This window comes from Oncorhynchus clarkii, chromosome 4, assembly GCF_045791955.1.
Source record: "Oncorhynchus clarkii lewisi isolate Uvic-CL-2024 chromosome 4, UVic_Ocla_1.0, whole genome shotgun sequence".
Lineage (NCBI taxonomy): Eukaryota > Metazoa > Chordata > Actinopteri > Salmoniformes > Salmonidae > Oncorhynchus > Oncorhynchus clarkii.
The window spans coordinates 44385488-44405940 of record NC_092150.1 but is presented as its reverse complement, the minus strand read 5'-3'; the positions used below and the strand labels follow the sequence as shown (position 1 = coordinate 44405940).

The 20453-nt window shown below is 43.2% G+C and overlaps 1 protein-coding gene across 2 annotated transcripts; it reads right to left on the bottom strand.

The window, feature by feature from the left end:
* Window positions 1–9961: 9961 nt before the first annotated feature.
* LOC139407519 (vitellogenin-like) lies at window positions 9962–19052 on the bottom strand. 2 transcript variants are annotated; one of them, XM_071151319.1, is made up of 34 exons: window positions 18792–19052; window positions 18611–18631; window positions 18318–18469; window positions 17975–18226; window positions 17724–17885; window positions 17485–17633; window positions 17243–17393; window positions 16978–17135; window positions 16748–16913; window positions 16380–16505; window positions 15913–16131; window positions 15601–15818; window positions 15409–15506; window positions 15175–15299; window positions 14979–15080; window positions 14749–14868; window positions 14467–14653; window positions 14277–14370; window positions 14007–14192; window positions 13728–13887; window positions 13395–13608; window positions 13015–13310; window positions 12812–12871; window positions 12635–12709; window positions 12318–12524; window positions 12027–12178; window positions 11782–11929; window positions 11547–11673; window positions 11266–11449; window positions 11075–11169; window positions 10850–10944; window positions 10551–10716; window positions 10305–10466; window positions 9962–10196 (listed from the first exon to the last, which is right to left on the bottom strand). In XM_071151319.1, the coding sequence occupies exons 1-34, from the start codon at window positions 18829–18831 to the stop codon at window positions 10084–10086; spliced, it is 4980 nt and encodes a 1659-aa protein (XP_071007420.1). In that variant the 5' UTR covers window positions 18832–19052; the 3' UTR covers window positions 9962–10083. The 2 variants fall into 2 exon arrangements, with proteins under 2 accessions (XP_071007420.1, XP_071007421.1); XM_071151320.1 differs by having other exon boundaries at window positions 13015–13307; window positions 18792–18934.
* Between the last annotated feature and the right edge of the window lie 1401 nt (window positions 19053–20453).

Genomic DNA, 20453 nt, shown 5'->3' with positions numbered 1-20453 from the left:
AACCGTAGTGTTCCCCTGAGACGGGGGGAGATCGGTCAGGAAATCCACTGATAAGTGAGACCATGGCCGTTGTGGACCCGGGAGAGGTTGTAACTTCCCTCTAGGAAGATTCCTAGGAGCCTTGCTCTGGGTGCACACCGAGCAGGAAGAGACATGAACCCTAATGTCCCTAGCCAAGTTGGGCCACCAATACTCCCCCCGGAGGCCCCGCACTGTCCTCGCCACCCCAGGATGCCCCGAGGAGGGTAGGGTGTGGGCCCACCGAATCAGTTGGTCCCGAACAAGCAGTTGGTCAGTTGGTCCCAGCCAGACACTGAAGAGGCGCAGGCTCCGCCCGTAACGCCCGCTCGATGTCCGAGTCCACCTCCCATACCACTGGTGCTATCAGCCTCGAGGCAGGAAGGATGGGAGTAGGCTCGATGGACCGGTCCTCTGTGTCATAGAGACGGGACAGCGCGTCGGCCTTTATGTTGAGGGAGCCTGGTATATATGACAGAGTGAACCTAAATCGGGTGAAGCACATGGCCCACCTTGCCTGACGTGGATTCAGTCTCCTAGCTACCCGAATATACTCCAGATTCAGATTCTTGACCACCGCTAACAACTCCTGGTCCCCTACATCATAGTTACGCTCCGCCGGACTGAGCTTCCTTGAAAAGAAAGAGCAGGGGCGGAGTTTTGGTGGCGTACCCGAGCGCAGTGATAGCCTCGGACGCGTCCACCTCCCCTATGAATGCTAGAGAGGGGTCCAGGTGCGTCAACACTGGTGCAACCGTGAACAGCGCCTTCAACCTATTGAAGGCTCTGTCCGCCTCTGCCGACCACCGCAAACGCACCAGCCCCCCCTTCAGCAGTGAGGTAATGGGGGCCGCTACCTGGCCAAAACCCCGGATAATTGGCAAACCCCCAAAAACCGCTGAACCTCCTTCACCGTGGTAGAAGTCGGCCAATTACGCATAGCCTTAATGCGGTCACACTCCATCACCACCCCCCGAGGTGGAAATGCGATAACCCAGGAAGGAGACGGCTCGTTTGGAGAACACCCACTTCTCAGCCTTGACGTATAGGTCATGCTCCAGCAGTCTCCCAAGCACCTTGCGTACGAGAGACACATAAGCAGCGCGGGTGGCGGAATAGATCGGAATATCATCGATATAGACAACCACGCCCTGCCCGTATAGGTCCCTGAGAATCTTATCTACAAAGGATTGAAAGACGGCTGGAACATTCTTTAACCCAAACGGCATGGCGAGGTACTCATAGTGGCCCGATGTGATACTAAACGCGGTTTTCCACTTGTCTCCATCCCGAATACGCACCAGACTATACGCGCTCCTGAGATGTGAAATGATTCCACCGCCGTAGCGATGAGAGGTAGTGGGTAACTAAACCCCACCTCTATGATCAATTATGGATGCAGACCTCCCTCCTTTTTCTTCACAAAAAATAAACTTGAGGAGACGGGTGAGATGGAGCGCCGAATGTACCCCTGCCCCAGAGATTCCATGATAAACAGTATGTCTCCATAGCCAACGTCTCCTCCTGGGACAATGGGTACACGTGACTCTTGGGAAGCGCAGCGATTACCTGGAGATTTATCGCACAATCCCCCTGTCGATGAGGTGGTAATTTAGTCGCTCTCTTCTTACTGTAAGCGATTGCCAAATCGGAATATTCAGGGGGGATGCGCGCCGTGGAACCCTGGTCTGGACTCTCCACCGACGTCACACCGATGGAAACTCCCAGACACCTTCCAGAACACTCATCTGACCACCCCTGGAGAACCCCCTGTGTCCACAAAATCTTAAGATTGTGACTAGCCAGCCAGGGAATCCCCAGCACCACTGGAAACGCAGGCGAATCAATAATGAACAGACTAATTCGCTCCCTATGATTCCCCTGCGTCACCATGTCCAGTGGAACTGTGGCCTCCCTGACCAACCCTGACTAAAAAGCCGGCTGTCTAGGGAGTGCACGGGGAAGGGAGAATCTATCGGCACGAGCGGAACACCCAGCTCGATGGCGAGTCCGCGATCCATAAAGTTCCCAGCTGCACCTGAAACGACTAGCACATTATGCTGGGAAGAGGGGACAAAAATCAAGACAACATGTTACCAACAGGGGGTTCTGGGTGAGTTTGGTGCTGACTCACCTGGGGTGACCGAGAAGCTTTCCGCCTGCCATCTCGACTCCCAGACGGGCCCCCCCAGCACCGACCACAGCTGGTGCAGGAGGAACCTCCTCCTCCGGTACCCCTCGGCACGGCTCCCCCTAACTCCATAGGAATGGGAGCGGGGGCGCTGGGTGGTGGTGGAACGAACAGGACCCTCCCCAAACGCCCACGGGCAGCCAGCAGATTGTCCAGCCGGATAGACATGTCGATGAATTCATCAAGGGAGAGAGCGGTGTCCCAACACGCTAGCTCCCTGCGGACGTCCTCCCGGAGACTACACCGGTAGTGGTCTATCAGGCAGGAGACGAGGACACTCACCCTCCATCATAGTCCCTCGGGAGCGCAAGACGGAGAGTGCTGGAGCCAGAGGGGGATGGAGGAGAAGGGGGATCCAGAGCTGGAGGAACCAAAGGTGGAGAGAGGAGACCACTCCTCTCCCATCGGTCCATTCTCTCCATCATCTGGTCCATCGCGGATCCTATCCGATAGAGGATGGTGGAGGACACATTCTTCCATCGATGGGAGGGGGTTGGCAGCTGCTCCTGCTGACTTCATTCTTTAATTAATGGTGTGGGATTCTGTAACGCCCAGGGTGTAGTGGAGGAAGAAGTCAGGCGCAGGAAGCAGAGAGTTCAGGGTAGCGCTACTTTATTTGCACCACAACGGTGAAACGACGCCAACCCAAACAAATGCCCCAAACACGGGGAACTTAAACAGTCCAGCAAAATACAAAATACACAGACAAACGTGACCTACAGCCGTGTACAACATGTACACTGAAAACAATCCTGCAAAACCAGCAGGCGGGCCGGCTGGTAAATAAAGCCCAACCAATTATCCTAAACTAAACACAAGTGCAACTAATAAACAGAAAAGTGGGAAAAGGGATCAGTGGCAGCTAGTAGGCCAGTGACGACGACCACCGAGCGCTACCCGAACAGGAGGGGGAGCCACCGTCGGTAGGAGTCGTGACAGTAACATGATTATCCACAATAGTAAGTCATCTGCAAAAAGGCTCAAAGCTGAATTCGGTTCAGGGATAGCTGAAATACAATCAAGGTCAATCATATAAAGATCATGTAAAAAAGCCTGTTCACTGAAACTTTTAAGGTCCTCTTTGTGATGACACAAGTCTTAGTTTTGTATTCTCACATCTCTCGCATAAACAACTGGGAAATGGTCACTGTCTTGACACCAGTTGAACTAGGTAACTCCTCGAGTTCACAAAGGTTAGCCGAGGGAGGATGGGACCCCTATAACAGTTATGGATACATTATTCACCAGACAAAGGCTTAAAGACAGTAGCTCACATTTTTGGGCAAGGGAAATGGATTTCAGTAAAGAGACAGAGAAAATATATTTTTAAAGGAATGGCCACTCCACTACCTCTACCTGTCTGTCAGCTCTGAACACATTATAACCCTCAATATATACAGTGCCTTGCGAAAGTATTCGGCCCCCTTGAACTTTGCGACCTTTTGCCACATTTCAGGCTTCAAACATAAAGATATAAAACTGTATTTTTTTGTGAAGAATCAACAACAAGTGGGACACAATCATGAAGTGGAACGACATTTATTGGATATTTCAAACTTTTTTAACAAATCAAAAACTGAAAAATTGGGCGTGCAAAATTATTCAGCCCCTTTACTTTCAGTGCAGCAAACTCTCTCCAGAAGTTCAGTGAGGATCTCTGAATGATCCAATGTTGACCTAAATGACTAATGATGATAAATACAATCCACCTGTGTGTAATCAAGTCTCCGTATAAATGCACCTGCACTGTGATAGTCTCAGAGGTCCGTCAAAAGCGCAGAGAGCATCATGAAGAACAAGGAACAAACCAGGCAGGTCCGAGATACTGTTGTGAAGAAGTTTAAAGCTGGATTTGGATACAAAAAGATTTCCCAAGCTTTAAACATCCCAAGGAGCACTGTGCAAGCGATAATATTGAAATGGAAGGAGTATCAGACCACTGCAAATCTACCAAGACCTGGCCGTCCCTCTAAACTTTCAGCTCATACAAGGAGAAGACTGATCAGAGATGCAGCCAAGAGGCCCATGATCACTCTGGATGAACTGCAGAGATCTACAGCTGAGGTGGGAGACTCTGTCCATAGGACAACAATCAGTCGTATATTGCACAAATCTGGCCTTTATGGAAGAGTGGCAAGAAGAAAGCCATTTCTTAAAGATATCCTTAAAAAGTGTCGTTTAAAGTTTGCCACAAGCCACCTGGGAGACACACCAAACATGTGGAAGAAGGTGCTCTGGTCAGATGAAACCAAAATTGAACTTTTTGGCAACAATGCAAAACGTTATGTTTGGCGTAAAAGCAACACAGCTCATCACCCTGAACACACCATGCCCACTGTCAAACATGGTGGTGGCAGCATCATGGTTTGGGCCTGCTTTTCTTCAGCAGGGACAGGGAAGATGGTTAAAATTGATGGGAAGATGGATGGAGCCAAATACAGGACCATTCTGGAAGAAAACCTGATGGAGTCTGCAAAAGCCCTGAGACTGGGATGGAGATTTGTCTTCCAACAAGACAATGATCCAAAACATAAAGCAAAATCTACAATGGAATGGTTCAAAAATAAACATATCCAGGTGTTAGAATGGCCAAGTCAAAGTCCAGACCTGAATCCAATCGAGAATCTGTGGAAAGAACTGAAAACTGCTGTTCACAAATGCTCTCCATCCAACCTCACTGAGCTTGAGCTATTTTGCAAGGAGGAATGGGAAAAAATGTCAGTCTCTCGATGTGCAAAACTGATAGAGACATACCCCAAGCGACTTACAGCTGTAATCGCAGCAAAAGGTGGCGCTACAAAGTATTAACTTAAGGGGGCTGAATAATTTTGCACGCCCAATTTTTCAGTTTTTGATTTGTTAAAAAAGTTTGAAATATCCAATAAATGTCGTTCCACTTCATGATTGTGTCCCACTTGTTGTTGATTCTTCACAAAAAAATACAGTTTTATATATTTATGTTTGAAGCCTGAAATGTGGCAAAAGGTCGCAAAGTTCAAGGGGGCCGAATACTTTCGCAAGGCACTGTATATCATAGTCCAGAATGTCCGCAGAGATATACGTTTCAGTCAATACCAGCATGCCCATATTTGTCTGCATAGCCCATATTTTGATGTAATCTAGTTTAGGAAGTAAGCTCCTGCTGTCCATATGCATCAACCCAAGTCCTTTACAATCTTTACATTTTTAAAGTCACATGGAGTCTACAACTCAAACAAGCTATGCTCAGTAGGCAGTTTCAGGTCCGGTCTGATGGTTGATGTTCATACAGTTGGTATGGCTATACGCTTGGTACACCTGTATTTGGGGAGATTCTCCCATTCTTCTCTGCAGATCCCCTCAAGCTCTGTCAGGTTGGCTGCACAGCTATTTTCAAGTTTCTCCAGAGATGTTTTATTGGGTTCAAGTCTGGGCTCTGGCTGGGCCACTCAAGGACATTAAGAGACTTGTCCCGAAGCCACTCCTGCGTTGTCTTGGTTGTGTGCTTAGGGTTGATGTACTGTTGGAAGGTGAACCTTCAACTCCAGTCTGAGGTCCTGAGTGCACTGGAGCAGATTTTCATCAAGGATCTCTCTGTACTTTGCTCTGTTCATCTTTCCCTCAACCCTGACTAGTCTCCCATTCCCTACTGCTTAAAAACATCCCCACAGCATGATGCTTCCACCACCATGCTTCCCCGTAGGGATGGTGCCAGGTTTCCTCCAGATGTGACACTTGCCATTCAGGCCAAAGAGTTCAATGTTGGTTTCATCAGACATGATAATCTTGTTCTCATGGTCTGAGAGTCCTTTAACCTCTCTGATCTACCCATCCCGGATCCGGTATCGTGAATACAGACTCAAGCTCATTACCATTATGCAACGTTAACTATTCATGAAAATCGCAAATGAAATGAAATAAATATGCTAGCTCTCAAGCTGAAAGATTATTTGTTTAGGAGAAATCGCTCCGTTTGGTGCGTCACGTTTGGCTACCAAAAAAACCTGTATCCAGGAGTGTATTTATCCCGGCAAGCTCATTAGCATAACGCAACGTTAACTATTCATGAAAATCGCAAATGAAATGAAATAAATATGCTAGCTCTCAAGCTTAGCCTTTTGTTAACAACACTGTCATCTCAGATTTTCAAAATATGCTTCTCAACCATAGGAACACAATCATTTGTGTAACAGTAGCTAGCTAGCGTAGCATTTAGCGTTAGCATTATCGTTAGCATTTAGCAGGCAACACTTTCACAAAAACCAGAAAAGCATTCAAATAATCATTTACCTTTGAAGAACTTCAGATGTTTTCAATGAGGAGACTCTGTTAGATAGCAAATGTTCAGTTTTTCCTGAAAGATTATTTGTTTAGGAGAAATCGCTCCGTTTGGTGCGTCACGTTTGGCCAAAAAAAAATGAAAATCCAGTCATCAATTATGCCGAACTTTTTTCCAAATTAACTCCATAATATCGACTGAAACATGGCAAACGTTGTTTAGAACCAATCCTCAAGGTGTTTTTCACATATCTCTTCGATGATATATCCTTTGTGGAAGTGTGCGTTTCGTTCTGAATCCCAGGACAAAATGACCGCAACTGGAGATTACGCACGAATTTAGATAAAGGGCACCGGGCGGACCCCTGGAAAATGTAGTCTCTTATGGCCAATCTTCCAATGATATGCCTATAAATACGTCACAATGCTGCAAACATCTTGAAGAAACCACAGAAAGCACATGGTCGTTCCTGCTGCATTCACAGCCATATAAGGAGACATTTGAAAACAGAGCTTCAGAGATTCTGCTCATTTCCTGTTAGACGTTTCATCTTGGTTTCGCCTGTAGAATGAGTTCTGTGGCACTCACAGATAAAATCTTTGCAGTTTTGGAAACGTTAGACTGTGTTCTTTCCAAAGCTGTCAATTCTATGCATAGTCGAGCATCTTTTCGTGACAAAATATTGCGCTTAAAACGGACACGTTTTTTTATCCAATAATGAAATAGCGCCCCTATAGGCTTAACAGGTTAAGTGCCTTTTGGCAAACTCCAAGTGCCTTTTAATGAGGAGAACTTCCGTCTGGCCACTCTACCATGAAGGCCTGATTGGCGGAGTGCTGCAGAGATGGTTGTCCTTCTGGAAGGTTCTCCTGTCTCCACAGAGGAACAGAGGAACTCTGGAGCTCTGTCAGAGTGACCATCGGGTTCTTGGTCACATCCCTGAGTAAGGCCGATTGCTCGAATCTTGGTGGTTCCAAACTTCTTCCATTTAAGAATAATGGAGGCCACTGTGTTCTTGGGTACCTTCAATGCTGAAGAAATGTTTTGGTACCCTTACCCAGATCTGTGCTTTGACATAATCCTGTCTCGGAGCTCTACTGACAATTCCTTCAACCTCATGGCTTGTTATTTGCTCTGACATACACTGTCAACTGTGGGACCTTATATAGACAGGTATGTGCCTTTCCAAATCATGTCCAATCAATTGAATTTACCACAGGTGAACTCCAATCAAGTTGTAGAAACATCTTAAGTGTGATCAATGGAAACAGGACGCACCTGAGCTCAATTTCGAGTCTCATAGCAAACCATCTGAATCCAAGGCTTTTGATTAGGGAAGCAGCGAACCTTCACTGTGGGGACAATGCGTCGATGCATTTCCTAATGAAGCCAATAACGGAGGTGGTTAGCTCATCAATGCTATAGGCTTAGTACCGGAATATATTCTAGTCAGCGCGAGCAAACTGTCCTGTAGCATAGCCTCCGATTCAGAGGACCATTTCTCAATGCAACACATCATGGGTACTTCCCCTTTGAGCTTCTGCTTGTAGACAGGAAGCAGGAGTATGGAGTCATGATCTGATTAGCCGAAAGGGTGATGAGGAAAGGCCTTGTATGCTTGCTTGTGGCTAGAATAGCATTGGTCTTTATCGCCCCTTGTGGCATAGGAGTTGTGTTGATGGAAGTTGGGGATTATGTGTCTTAATGACTAGGAACTTAATGACTAGGAACTAACAAGGAAAGCAGCCTCCGGGTGCATGGTTTCCTGCCTGTTTTTCTTATCCTGAGATTGAACATATACAGCAATCACGATAACAGCTGAAAACTCTCTCGAGGTTAGAAAGTTTGGCATTTGTCCATCAAGTATTCCAAGACGGGTGTGCAATGGGTAGAGACTTCCATTGCGTTAGTCAGGACACCATTTACTGTTGATGAAGAGGCATGCACCTCCCCCTGTCAATTTTCCTGAATCCAATGTCCTGTCCGCTCTGTGAATGGAGAATCCATCGAGTTGGATTGCCATGGGGGCAAGGCCAAGTGTTTTTGGAACGGACAAGGCCCCTGACTGTGTTTTGATAGAGCTATAATATTTTGACTGCTGAGTGACAGAGGGACAAGTTAGTGTGGTTTTTAAGGTAATGTTTTTGTTCTTAGATGTCATTTGTACAGATTTCATGTCAAAAGTATTTTTATTGTATTACCTTTTGTTAAAGTCATGTAGTTTTATACATTTTATACATTTGAATGTCAGACATTTGTTTTCATAGTCAACATAGTTTTTTCTTAACCTGTTATGGTTGCAATCCCGATACCGGGATCGATATGACAACTACCAGTGAAAATAGAGGGCGCCAAAATTCAAAACACAGAAATCTAATAATTACAATTCCTAAAACATACATGTGTCTTGTAGCATTTTAAATCTATTTTCGTTGATAATCCCACCAAAGTGTCCGATTTCAAATCGGCTTTTCAGCGAAAGCACTACAAACGATTATGTTAGGTCTCCACCAAACCACAATAAGCAGACATTTTCCAGCAAAATATAGCCTTCACAAAAACCAGAAATAAAGATAAAATGAATCACTAACCTTGAATTATCTTCATCAGATGACACTCATAGGACTTCATGTTACACAATACATTTTGTTTGATAAAGTTCATATATATATAAAAAAAATCTGAGTTTACATTGTCGCGTTAGATTCACTAGTTCCAAAAAAATCAAGTGATTTGGCATAGCCACATCACTCAACAGAAATACTCATCATAAATGTAGATGATAATATAGTTATACACATGGAATTATAGATATACCTCTCCTAAATTCAACCGCTGTGTCAGATTTAAAAAAAACGGAAAAAGAAATGCATGCAATAATCTGAGCTCAGATTTCTGACTTCCTGTTTTGACTTCAACTCAGGATTTTGCCTGCCAATATGAGTTCTGTTATACTCACAGACATCATTCAAACAGTTTTAGAAACTTCAGAGTGTTTTCTATCCAATACTAATAATACTATGCAAAAATTAGAAACTATGACAGAGTAGCAGGCCGTTTGGTATGGGCACCTTTTCATCTAAGCTACTCAATACTGCCCCTGCAGACATAAAATTAAATATTGAATATCATTTTAGAATGTGCATTCAGTGAAATGTTGCTGATTCACCAACACCAAATGTGAAAAGAGATATAGTTCTTTACATTGATTTATGAAATTGACAAACTGTCTTTCCCTTCAATTGATTGTGATGACAACAAAACAATATTGGTCTAAGCTATTGTATTTGTTGTAGATGCAGTGCAATGGAAATGGTATACTGAACAGTCATAGCAAGTTGCGCGTGTTTACAATATAACTCCTCTGTCAAGCTGAAGGTGTTTTTGGAACTGATGTCTTTTTTTTAAATAGTTTTTTTTATTTCATAATTCACCTTGAAAAGTGATTGCCATTAAATTTCTCTTATGAGAGTGAAAATGTATCAGAGACCATCTTTGAATGCACAGTTGGATTTATTACAATTTGAGTGGTCAATAATGTTGTAGGTTACATCTCAGTGATGTGAAATTACATATTTTCTGTTATAAAAGTTACAGTATCTGCTCCACCACATCACTACATGCACTGCTCAGAGCAGCGACAGGCCACATGGGCTTCTGCCTTCTCCATCAGGTCCACACTCTTCTCATAGATGCTGCTCAGACCTTCAGAGCGGTTCAGGTTGGAATCTGTAATAGGAAAGAAAGTAAGAAATTAGGAACTGCAGATCAGTATTTATTGGATACATCAGAACAGTATGGTGTCTTCAGTAAAACAGTTGTCCATTATAGACTCACCGACGGGCAGGCAGTGGAAACCGATGGTGATGGGGGTGGTCCTCACTGGGAGGCATCCAGGCAGACAGCGCAGCACAGGCTCAACAGAGTAGCATTTGGACTCCCTGTCATCAACAATCACCTGCTTCTCCAGCTTCACAGACTCGAGCTTCATGAGACATTCTGACATAGAGAGGTACAGCAATAATATGTTAACTAAATGAACTGACATTTGTAATGCAGCATAAGCGGTAGGCTAAGACTTACCAGACGCATCGCGGCAGCTATCAGAAGGAAGCACCCAGGAATGGGCAAAGCTGACTGAGCTCTTGGTCAGGCGGCCACTGGGTGTACGGTACTCCTGTCTGTTTTCGCCATCAGCCTTTCCACAGAGTCCACAGGTCTGTCCCTTCATCCAGTCCACAACTTTAATCTGAGTGCCAAAATCATACAACAACTTAGAACAACTTTAGCTTATATTTTGGTAGCCTTTTAAACAAGTAATATGCTATTCATAAATTTAATGATACAGTATTATTGATATTATGACATAAGATTCCAATCACCTTCCATGAGTTGCTATCAAAGTAGACTTCTTGGAGACCATGGCTTGGGGCATAGAGAGACACGCCTTTACCCTTCCGATCGATCTTGATAGAACCTTAGGCAAGAAAATAAACAATGTTGTAGTTTATGGATGAGGCCATTTTCTATTATCTTATTACTGCAGTACATTAGATTATTCTAGTTATTGTGATGTTGATAAATAAGGTTGAAGGTGCATGAGAAACCTGAGGGGTCCTTGTATGGGAGGTTGTCGTTGGAAATTTCCATTTCATTGACCTTCACTATCACACCATGGTCCTCAGTGTACAGGTCAACATCGCTGGAAGTGTCAAAGATAACATTTCATACATTGTTATTGATGGAACTAAGAAATATATTTGTGTCAAAAGCAATTGTTTTCTAAAACAATACTCACATGTCAGAGATTTTCACATTGATGTGGTTTTGTTCAGATGCATGATCCTTCTTCAGCAGAACCATGAATTTGAGCTCTGTGGTGCAATCCTGAGCCAAAACTTGGTAGCAGGAGAGAGGCATCTTGATCTTGTACATCTTGTTGTTAAATGTTGTCAATGTGTCTCTGACCATGCTACATTTAACTGGAAAACAATAGTGTTAATTTATACCGTCCTTGCCTTTTTTAACGTTGTACTGTGACATTGTTTTGTTTTTAGTTTTTTTATTGTTTCTGCTTACCTGCGTTGACTTCAGAAAACAAGTAGTGGATTTTGTTAACAATGTTGTCATCAAAGGGAGAAAGATCAGTCATAGACTCAAATGGCAGAGAACAGGGGAGGTTCACACCCAGTTTATACAGTGTCATCTGTGATTTAGATACACAAATCCTCATCAGAAACAGTCAACCAAGAAGAGAAGTCTGGAGAAATAAATCAGCAGAAAATGCTATTGTGGGAAAAACAATGTTCCTCACCTTGGGTGTTTTCAGAATGACATCCAGGGTCCTTTCAGATGTGGCAACCACAGTGAATTGAATCTGTTTCTCACTATTTTTGTCTTTTTGCATTGGAACCAAGTCAGCCAGGTAATATGGGATGTACCCAGGGATGAATTCAGACACGCTAGAAGAGAAAAGGTTACACAAATCAGAAGTTGTTCTTGATTTGTTCTGTAACATTATTCAGCTATCACTAGTAAATAACAAATGAGTAACCGTACATCCTAACATAGCGCCAAACAGCCTTGGGAACCTTGGGGAGTTTGTCCCAAGACAACCTCAGACGAACTGCAGGGCTTGGACCAACAAGACCAGTCTCAGCAGTGATAAAGGTGTTATAATCCTTGCACTCTGCCCCCCAAGCAATCTTGGCCTAATTAGGAGAACAAAATAAAGTGTACATTTTTTTAGTATACATTAGTTGTTATTGCTACCCACGGTACAAGCTAAACATTAAAAAAATTACCAGAAAACTTATATTGTAGCACCATTTACAAGATATTTGATCTTACAGTGACTTTGTGTTTGCTGAGCAGAACACCATCAGCACACAGTTTCCAGTTGTCGTTCTCATCAAGGGCAGCCATAATGATCTGCAGTCTGGAAGTAGCTTTGTTCAAGTAAGCAGTAACCTGGTATCCCTCTATCTTATGGTCAGCTCTCACTAAACGGAAGAGGATGATCACCATAGGGGCAAGTTTATTGCCAAGGAATTTGTCCTGAGAAGAGAAACACATTTTAAATCTTAATTCATCTCTGCGCTCTCTCCCAATGGCACACAATGAAAGAGATGATAATCTTGACTCAAGTTATGATGGTGAAGTGTCACCTGCTTGTAGATGGCATGGAAGCTAGAGGCACTGCTCTTGCTTCTGGAGATGACATTGGAGGTGGCTTGAGAGTCCTGCAAACAAACAGCAAAACCCAGGGTATTTACGGAAAAACTTTTATACAAACATTTATTTTTGTCAACCATATCGTAGATGAAAATTCCTCAATATTGTACCTTGTGATTCTTTTTGAATTTGCGGTCGTTGGGGTTGTAAGGCTGGTCGGGGTCGTCAGGCTATTTGGGTAAAAATACCAATACATTTAATAAATTCTCTTCACATTTTTAACATCTATGTATGTTTGCAACAAGTCTGTGCCTTGTTTGTCAACTCCATAAATATCTGACTCAAAGAGTTTTGTGACAAACAGTAGCCTTACCTTGGAGATGCGAGAGCTGGAGGAGCTGGAAGAGCTGCTGCTCTCTGATTTTCTGGATCTAGAGCGGGAACTATTAGAGCGAGAGCTGCTGGAACTAGAGCTGCTGGAACTAGAGGAAGCTCTGGTGCCGTTCTTCAGATCAGGCAGCAGAATTTTCTTGAGCTTCAACAGTACAGTTTTTCCCTCGGGAGCTTCCTCCTCTTCGTTCATGGTGATGACTTTGATAATCTTTTCTGCAGCCTTGGGTCCAACTTGCACTTCAAACTCCAGCCTCTCGATGGCGGGTTCAGATGCTGCTAAAAATGGAATGCATTACAAATAGCTAAACAAATTGTTGCAAGTATATGCTGAACTTGGCTTATTACCAAATGAATGCTTACATGGTTTCACAGAAATAAGGACTGAATGCTTTCCAATCATGTTGTAGAAAAGAGTGTTTCTGATGAAGGCAGCACTCTCTGAGGCAAATTCAAAGCATGCTTTGACTCCAAGCCTTTCGACACAGATTGTCTCCTCAAGATGGACTACAATTGCCTTAATGATGGGCTTGAAGTTGGATGGCAAATCAGAATAGATGATCTCAGAAGATCTTGACTGAAAAAATGATATCAATTCACAAAATGTATCAAATGTCTGGGGTCTGTGGTTAATCATTTCTGATTGGCAATGCTTATGTGGATTTAGTTTTGAACAAGTATTTCATACAAACTCACCAAACTTCCAGCAAAAGAGGCAGCAGAGGTTGCAATCATAGATGTGAACTTATCCCTGGACTGCTGTGCGCTTCTTGCTACTCCTTGGGCAGGAATCAAGGGAGTTATTCTCTCGGCTGGGACATCCTCCACATTTCTTGCCACAGCAAAGGTCTCAATGCTGTTTGAAGGAACATAGATCAAGAAATCTGTAGGTCGGCAGCCGTGTTAAAAAAATATGAACTTAATGTAAACAGCTATTACATCCTCTTTTCTGACCAAGAAAAAGATTGCCCTTACTGTGCGACAGCAATATGTTCAGGAGGGGAAACAGGGAAAGCTTCAAACTTGAAGTTGCCATTAGCGATGTCAAGCTGTGCTGCAAATTTTGCAGGGACAATTGTGCGGACCTTAGCTCTTGCCATAATAGCAGCCTGGATGAATGCAGTGTTCACTCCCATCACAGCAAATGTATGCATGACAATGCTACAGGAAGAGGAGACATTTGTTAAATTTACCAAGATTTGTGGTATTAATGATGTCATCAGAAAATATTGGTCTTATACCTACCTTGGTCTAACTTCGGCGTGTAGCTCAATGTTTGTTTTCAATAGCTGGGCAGCATGGAAGGTTTCAGGCAGAGCAGGTGTCAGAGTGGCACGGACTATGAACATAAAGATAAAAGCACATTCATATGGGAGATCAGAGATCTAGCGAAGAACTACTAATTACTAAGCAAGAACTATTATGATATAGTTACCATTGACGTATGCTTTAGCGACAGCAGCAGTGTAGTAACTGAGCTCCATGGGCAAACCAACAGCGGTGGGGAAGATGCGACGCACCTCTGCAGCCAGCAGGGGCTTAACATACTGGAAAGTTGCTCCAGCCAACAGTGCCTTCAAGGCATTTCTTCCCAAAGCGTGTGCAGAAGGACTGTTGGCAAGCTGTGGGATACTATTATGTTTAGCTGTTTTGTCCCTCAACTGTGAATGTTTTATGAATACTTTTGGAGACTATTAAGTTATATCATCTGTTGTACCTGAAGTGCCTGATCGATGATGGACTTGTCGATGCTGGCAAAGGCAATTTCCTGTCCAAAGAACTTCACATATATGGAGGCTAGGGGCTTTCTTGTGCATAGGGACCTCCAGTCAGACAGCTGTGGATAGATGAGTAAAGCAAGCCTGATTGATGAATTTCATTTTAGAAATCCACAGGGATTGAAGCAATTTAAGATAAATGTGTAACGTAGTGATTGTTGATACTTACAGCCTTAATGACACGCCTCATCTTCGTGATCCTGTCAGCATTTTCAGGAGCTGGGGGTAATTTCAGAAGAGCCTCCTGGATTCCCTCAGTTCTCACTCCAACCTAAGGGGCAAACATTAAGCTTGGACAGTTTAAAAGTGTTTTAAATGTTCTCAATCATTATTTTTTCAAGGAACTTTGAAAAAAACGCCTTTACCTCAAGAACATCAGCAGCTGCGCCAGCAAAGTAGGTGCGAGCTTTGGCCACGACAATTCTGGGGAAAAGGGTGGCAGCATCGTTGATGTAGAAAGCACTGGCAGCAGCACCAATCCTCAGGGGATCTTTAACATGGGGGAAAATGACTGTTAATGTTTGACTTTGTTGATGTTTAGTGAATGACGCTAATGGGCCAGTCGTTGCAAGCCAAGGAAGATAAGAGGAGGACCTTACTGGAATAGGCATCCAGGTGGATGGCTTGACTGAAGTGGCAGCTCAATCTTCTAAATTTGGTGCTGAGCATCTTGACAGCAACACTGCAGGCAGCAGCACTAAAATGAAGGAATAGCAACTATGTTATTAAATCTGATTCCATAGATATTGAGAGAGATGTAATGACATGTAAAGGTGAAAGAGTGCTCTTACACTGAGGCAAAGTCAGGGGCGGTGCTCCTGGTCAGGGACTTCATGTGAGAGTAGGTGAAGCTAGCCACCTGCAGATTTTTCTCTGTTTTCAGAATGCTAGCTAAAGTAATCACCAGGCCCATTGGGGGCTTTGTCTCAAACAGAACAATGCAGGCAAGCATGCGGAGCTCTGGGTGGAGAGCCTTGTCCATGAACAACTGCACAGCAACTTCCTGGACCTATTTCACAACAATAATGCAGACATTTGAATGGACTTCGCCAATGAGAATGATGATGTTGTCATTTGCAATTTAATGGAGGGACTGTACTCACCATTCTAGGCTCCCTCTTAGCAATGTTCCTCAGGGCCAAGACTGCATCAGCCTGGACTCTCAGGGGCAGAGCAGCAGCTGCAGTTCCAAACACGGGCAGAAGCTTTGTGATTGGTTTAATGCTAGCAGGATGGCCAGCATTACCCAGAGCTTTAAGAACCATGGAGAGTTCCTCAAAGTTGCTATTAGCAACAGCCTGAACAGCAAGTTCGTGGATGGGCTGTGGGAAGACATGTACAGTAGATATGTTTGAATAACCTCAATCAGTAGATCATCATATACATGAGATGACATCTACCTCTTTGAAGAGTATCCCAATAGCACTGACTTTGCTGATAAATATTTTTTTGAGGGAAAATATACTTGATACGATTGTGATATGTTGCTATCTCACCTAGCTATCGTAAGAGCATCTATCTGTTAAGTGACTCAAATGTAAATGATTATAGGAAAATTCATCCAGTTTACCTTCACAAGTTCATCGGGGCAGTTGGGATATTCAACACAGTATTTGGAAACCATGGTACCATAACCAAGCATGGCGAGCTCACGTAGAACTGGGTGTGTCTGAATCTTGTGGTTGAAAGCCAGGCTCTGGTGGTGAAAAAGGTATTGTTTTGAGTCATCTTTATATAATTTCTTACAAAATATTGAGGAGATAGGACAGTGTAGAAGGAGTAAAGTGGGACCAGGATTCGCAACCAGACGGTTGCGAGCACATATGTGAACAGCTTCAAAAAGCTAGACTAGACTAGACCACCTCATGCTACAATTTTTAGTCATCTTAATGAGGAAATCTATAAGAATGCTTAAACATCATTTAAAGGTTTACTTACTTCAACAAGCTTGACAGTCTCCAGATCAGCAGCCACCATATGCACAGCGGCAACCAGAGCCTGAGCAGCCTCAAAAATAGTGATGTCACCAGCCAAAAACTTCTCCTTGATGAATCTCAGAGCCACTGATCTTCCGATGGAGGGGACAGCATCCAGGATCCAGTGTCTGAAAAAAAAGGTTTTCTGTCATTGTGTCTTTGTTTGAGCAATTGAGCAAGATTTTTTTTTACCTGTAAGCTGGTTTGGCCTTGAACTCAGCCCAGATGGCATTAATAGTCTCAGAGCTTGCCACGCGCAGGAGCTGAATAAACTGCAGAAACTTAAGAGGAGCATCTTCATGGACCGGTGCCGTGTTGTATGTGACCAGATGATTCAGGATCTTCACAGCCTAAACAATTATAATGAAGTGCTTGTATTAAACCTTTGTTATCTTTGGCTTTACATATTGTCAGGCTTATGTATCAAATAATAGATAGAGTCATTGAGTCACTGTACCTGAGCACGTGCGTTGCTGATCTTAAGGAGCTGAATGGGCATCTGGAGAATCTCAGTGGCAAACTCATACCGGATGGATCCACGGTGAACATAGTTATTATCGGGGACAACAATTGGATCCTTCTTGATCTCAACGAAAGTCAACATTTGTCTGTGAAAGGTAGTTTATGGGAAACTTTTAAACCTATAAGCTTAATAAAATGAAAATGTTTTCCTTTTGTACCACAAATCAGTCAACATACTTTGCTTCCATTTGGGCAGCTCCTGACATCTCATTGAATGGTGTGAACTGATGGAGCTCAGTAACAGTGGCCTCCAAGATCAGAGCACCATTGTCAGCGGGCTTCATGAGGTAGTTGTAAGTGGCAGCTCCCATCAGGGCCTCCCCTCTCTGTTTAGACAAAACACAGAGTTGTATTGTTATGGGAAGTGTTTCTGGTTATGTTTTTCCAACCCCCAAAATAGATACTTATGCTCATACCTGCCGGCACTCTACACACTTCTCTGTGTAAGCCAGACCAAAGTCCTTCATGATTCTCTGCTGGCAGTTATTGAGATCCTTGCTCTTGGTCAAATGGATGCGCTCTGCCTTGGCATCTTCCCTGATCACATAGTGGGTCTTGCACACTCCCTGAGCTCCAGCCTAACACAAAAGAGAGCATGAGTGAGGAACTCAAACATTGCTTACTGAAACATGTTTTGCATCTACATATGAACATATACAAGTTTTACCTCCTGCAACTCATAGACGTTTTGTGTCTTCTTGATGTTGAGCTGAAGAATGTTCAGGATACCTCTATGGACATTCAGCACTGTTTCAAAGACAGCAGTGGGGGCAAATACCTTACCCACAACACCCTTGGCATACTCAAACTTGATGGGAATCGAGAACTGAGCAGCCAGGGCTGAAGTGAGTTTTGCAGCTGGGACGAAAGGATCGTTGGGCCACACACCACTGTACTCAAAGATCTCAGGGTTCACAAGCTACAAGAAGATATCAATTGATGTATTAGTCAATGTAATGGACATCACATTAAGATATTGTTTGTGTGGGAACTTCGTGTATATTAAATACCTTCAGCAAGTAGGTATTCTCTGCAACTGCACTGATAAGAACTTTGCTGATTACTTTTACTCCAGCTCTAGCCAGACCCTCCTCAGGCAGACCACCCAGGAGCAGTGCCTCATACTTGTACACATAGGTCTTACTGGCAGCAAAATCAGGGGCTGTAATAACAATCAAAACATATTTGATGATCTTGTGATCTGAGAACTGGTTTTACTTAATTTATTCAACTAGAAAAAAATGCAGAAGTGAAACTACCTAATAAACATAAGTAAAAATCCATAAAAATAATATGTACTTACCAAAGTTAACAGATTGACTCGCTACAAGATAAAACAAATTGTCACAATATGTTACTGAATGTTTTTAAAAAAATGTCATAGATACAGAATTGTACATTTCAATGTTTACATAACTTAATTATATTTACATGAAGTTAGTTATAATATCTGCACTAGAATAAGACAGAAAAACTGTACTTACCCACAAGGGCTAGAGTCAGTGCAAGTACTACTGCTCTCATGGCCAGTGTGATGTGAGGAACAACAGTCCCAGTCCGCCTTTTAAAGAAATGCTCTATCGACAAAAACAATCGTAACAAAATATATAATTAACTAATGTTACATAAGTTGAGATCAGTATGTGCTAATAATAAAGCCTGTTGAGTTGGTTATCACTAGTTCTGAGGTGGCCACATACACCCATAGGTTAGGTTAACCTGCCCCACTGCCATTTAGCCCTTCACAGATCAATGTCCATCTAAGTCAGTTCTTTAATGAAAATTATCTGGAGAATCACGTGTTGTTTTATCCAACAAGTTATGTGTACTACAAACTTCATTTTTCTTTAAATATTACATTAGTTATTTTTCTCTATTTATCTGATAGACTGCATCCAATTTGTTGAGTAGAGTGTTGGAGGCTATTTTGTAAATGACATTGCCGAAGTCGAGGATCGGTAGGATGGTCAGTTTTACGAGGGTGCGTTTGGCAGCATGAGTGAAGGATGCTTTGTTGCGAAATAGGAAGACGATTCTAGATTTCATTTTGGATTGGAGATGTTTAATGTGAGTCTGGAAGGAGAGTTTACAGTCTAACCAGACACCTAGGTATTTGTAATTGCCCACATATTCTAAGTCAGAACCTTCCAGAGTAGTGATGCTGTGCAGACAGCGATCGGTTGAAAAGCATGCATTTGGTTTAACTTGCATTTAAGAGCAGTTGGTGGCCACGGAAGGAGAGTTGTATGGAATTGAAGCTTGTCTGGAGGTTAGTTAACACAGTGTCCAAAGAAGGGCCAAAGGTATACAGAATGGTGTCGTCTGTGTAGAGGTGGATCAAAGAATCACCAGCAGCAAGATCGACATCATTGATGTATACAGAGAAGAGAGTCGGCCCGAGAATTGAACCCTGTGGCACCCCCATAGAGACTGCCAGAGGTCCGGACAACAAGCCCTCCGATTTGACACACTGAACTCTATCAGAGAAGTAGTTGGTGAACCAAGCAAGGCAATCATTTGAGAAACCAAGGCTGTTGAGTCTGCTAATAAGAATGTTGTGATTGACAGAGTCGAAAGCCTTAGCCAGGTCGATGAATACGGCTGCACAGTAATGTCTCTTATCGATGGCGGTTATGATATCGTTTAGGATCTTGAGCGTGGCTGAGGTGCACCCATGACCAGCTCTGAAACCAGATTGCATAGCGGAGTGGGGATGCTTTAATAGTGTTATGCCCTGTCCTAAACCCTGATTGGTTTACATTCAAAATACATTTATCTGGAAAAAAAGGAGCAAAGTTGTAAATTTGCAAAGAATACTAGAATCTTAGCTAGACAAGGAAGCCTTGAAAAGGGGAGATAATGATTAAGATCACTACTATCACTACTACGATCGCCCCTATGGAGTGGTAGCACAAGAGCTGATTTCCATACTTTTGGAATACTGTATTTCTTGATAATGTTTAATAAAACATTTTAGGTTATTGAGCCAACAATGATGGGCGCTCCACACTTAAGCAGCCCGGGATCCAAGTGGTTACCCCCTGTGGATTTATTGTTGTCTATTGCTATCAAAGCATCCAGGACTTTTTTTGTAAATAACCTAAAAGAAAAGCTTTGACTATAATTTCTCTGATCATTCAGCAAGT

Coding starts and splice junctions, on each gene's coding strand:
- LOC139407519 (XM_071151319.1), bottom strand. CDS start 18,831: ATGAGAGCAGTAGTACTTGCACTGACTCTAGCCCTTGTGG. Junction 13,311..13,394: donor CCTTATTTCTGTGAAACCAT/GTAAGCATTCAT, acceptor TTCCATTTTTAG/CAGCATCTGAACCCGCCATC. Junction 11,930..12,026: donor GTTTGGCGCTATGTTAGGAT/GTACGGTTACTC, acceptor TTTCTCTTCTAG/CGTGTCTGAATTCATCCCTG.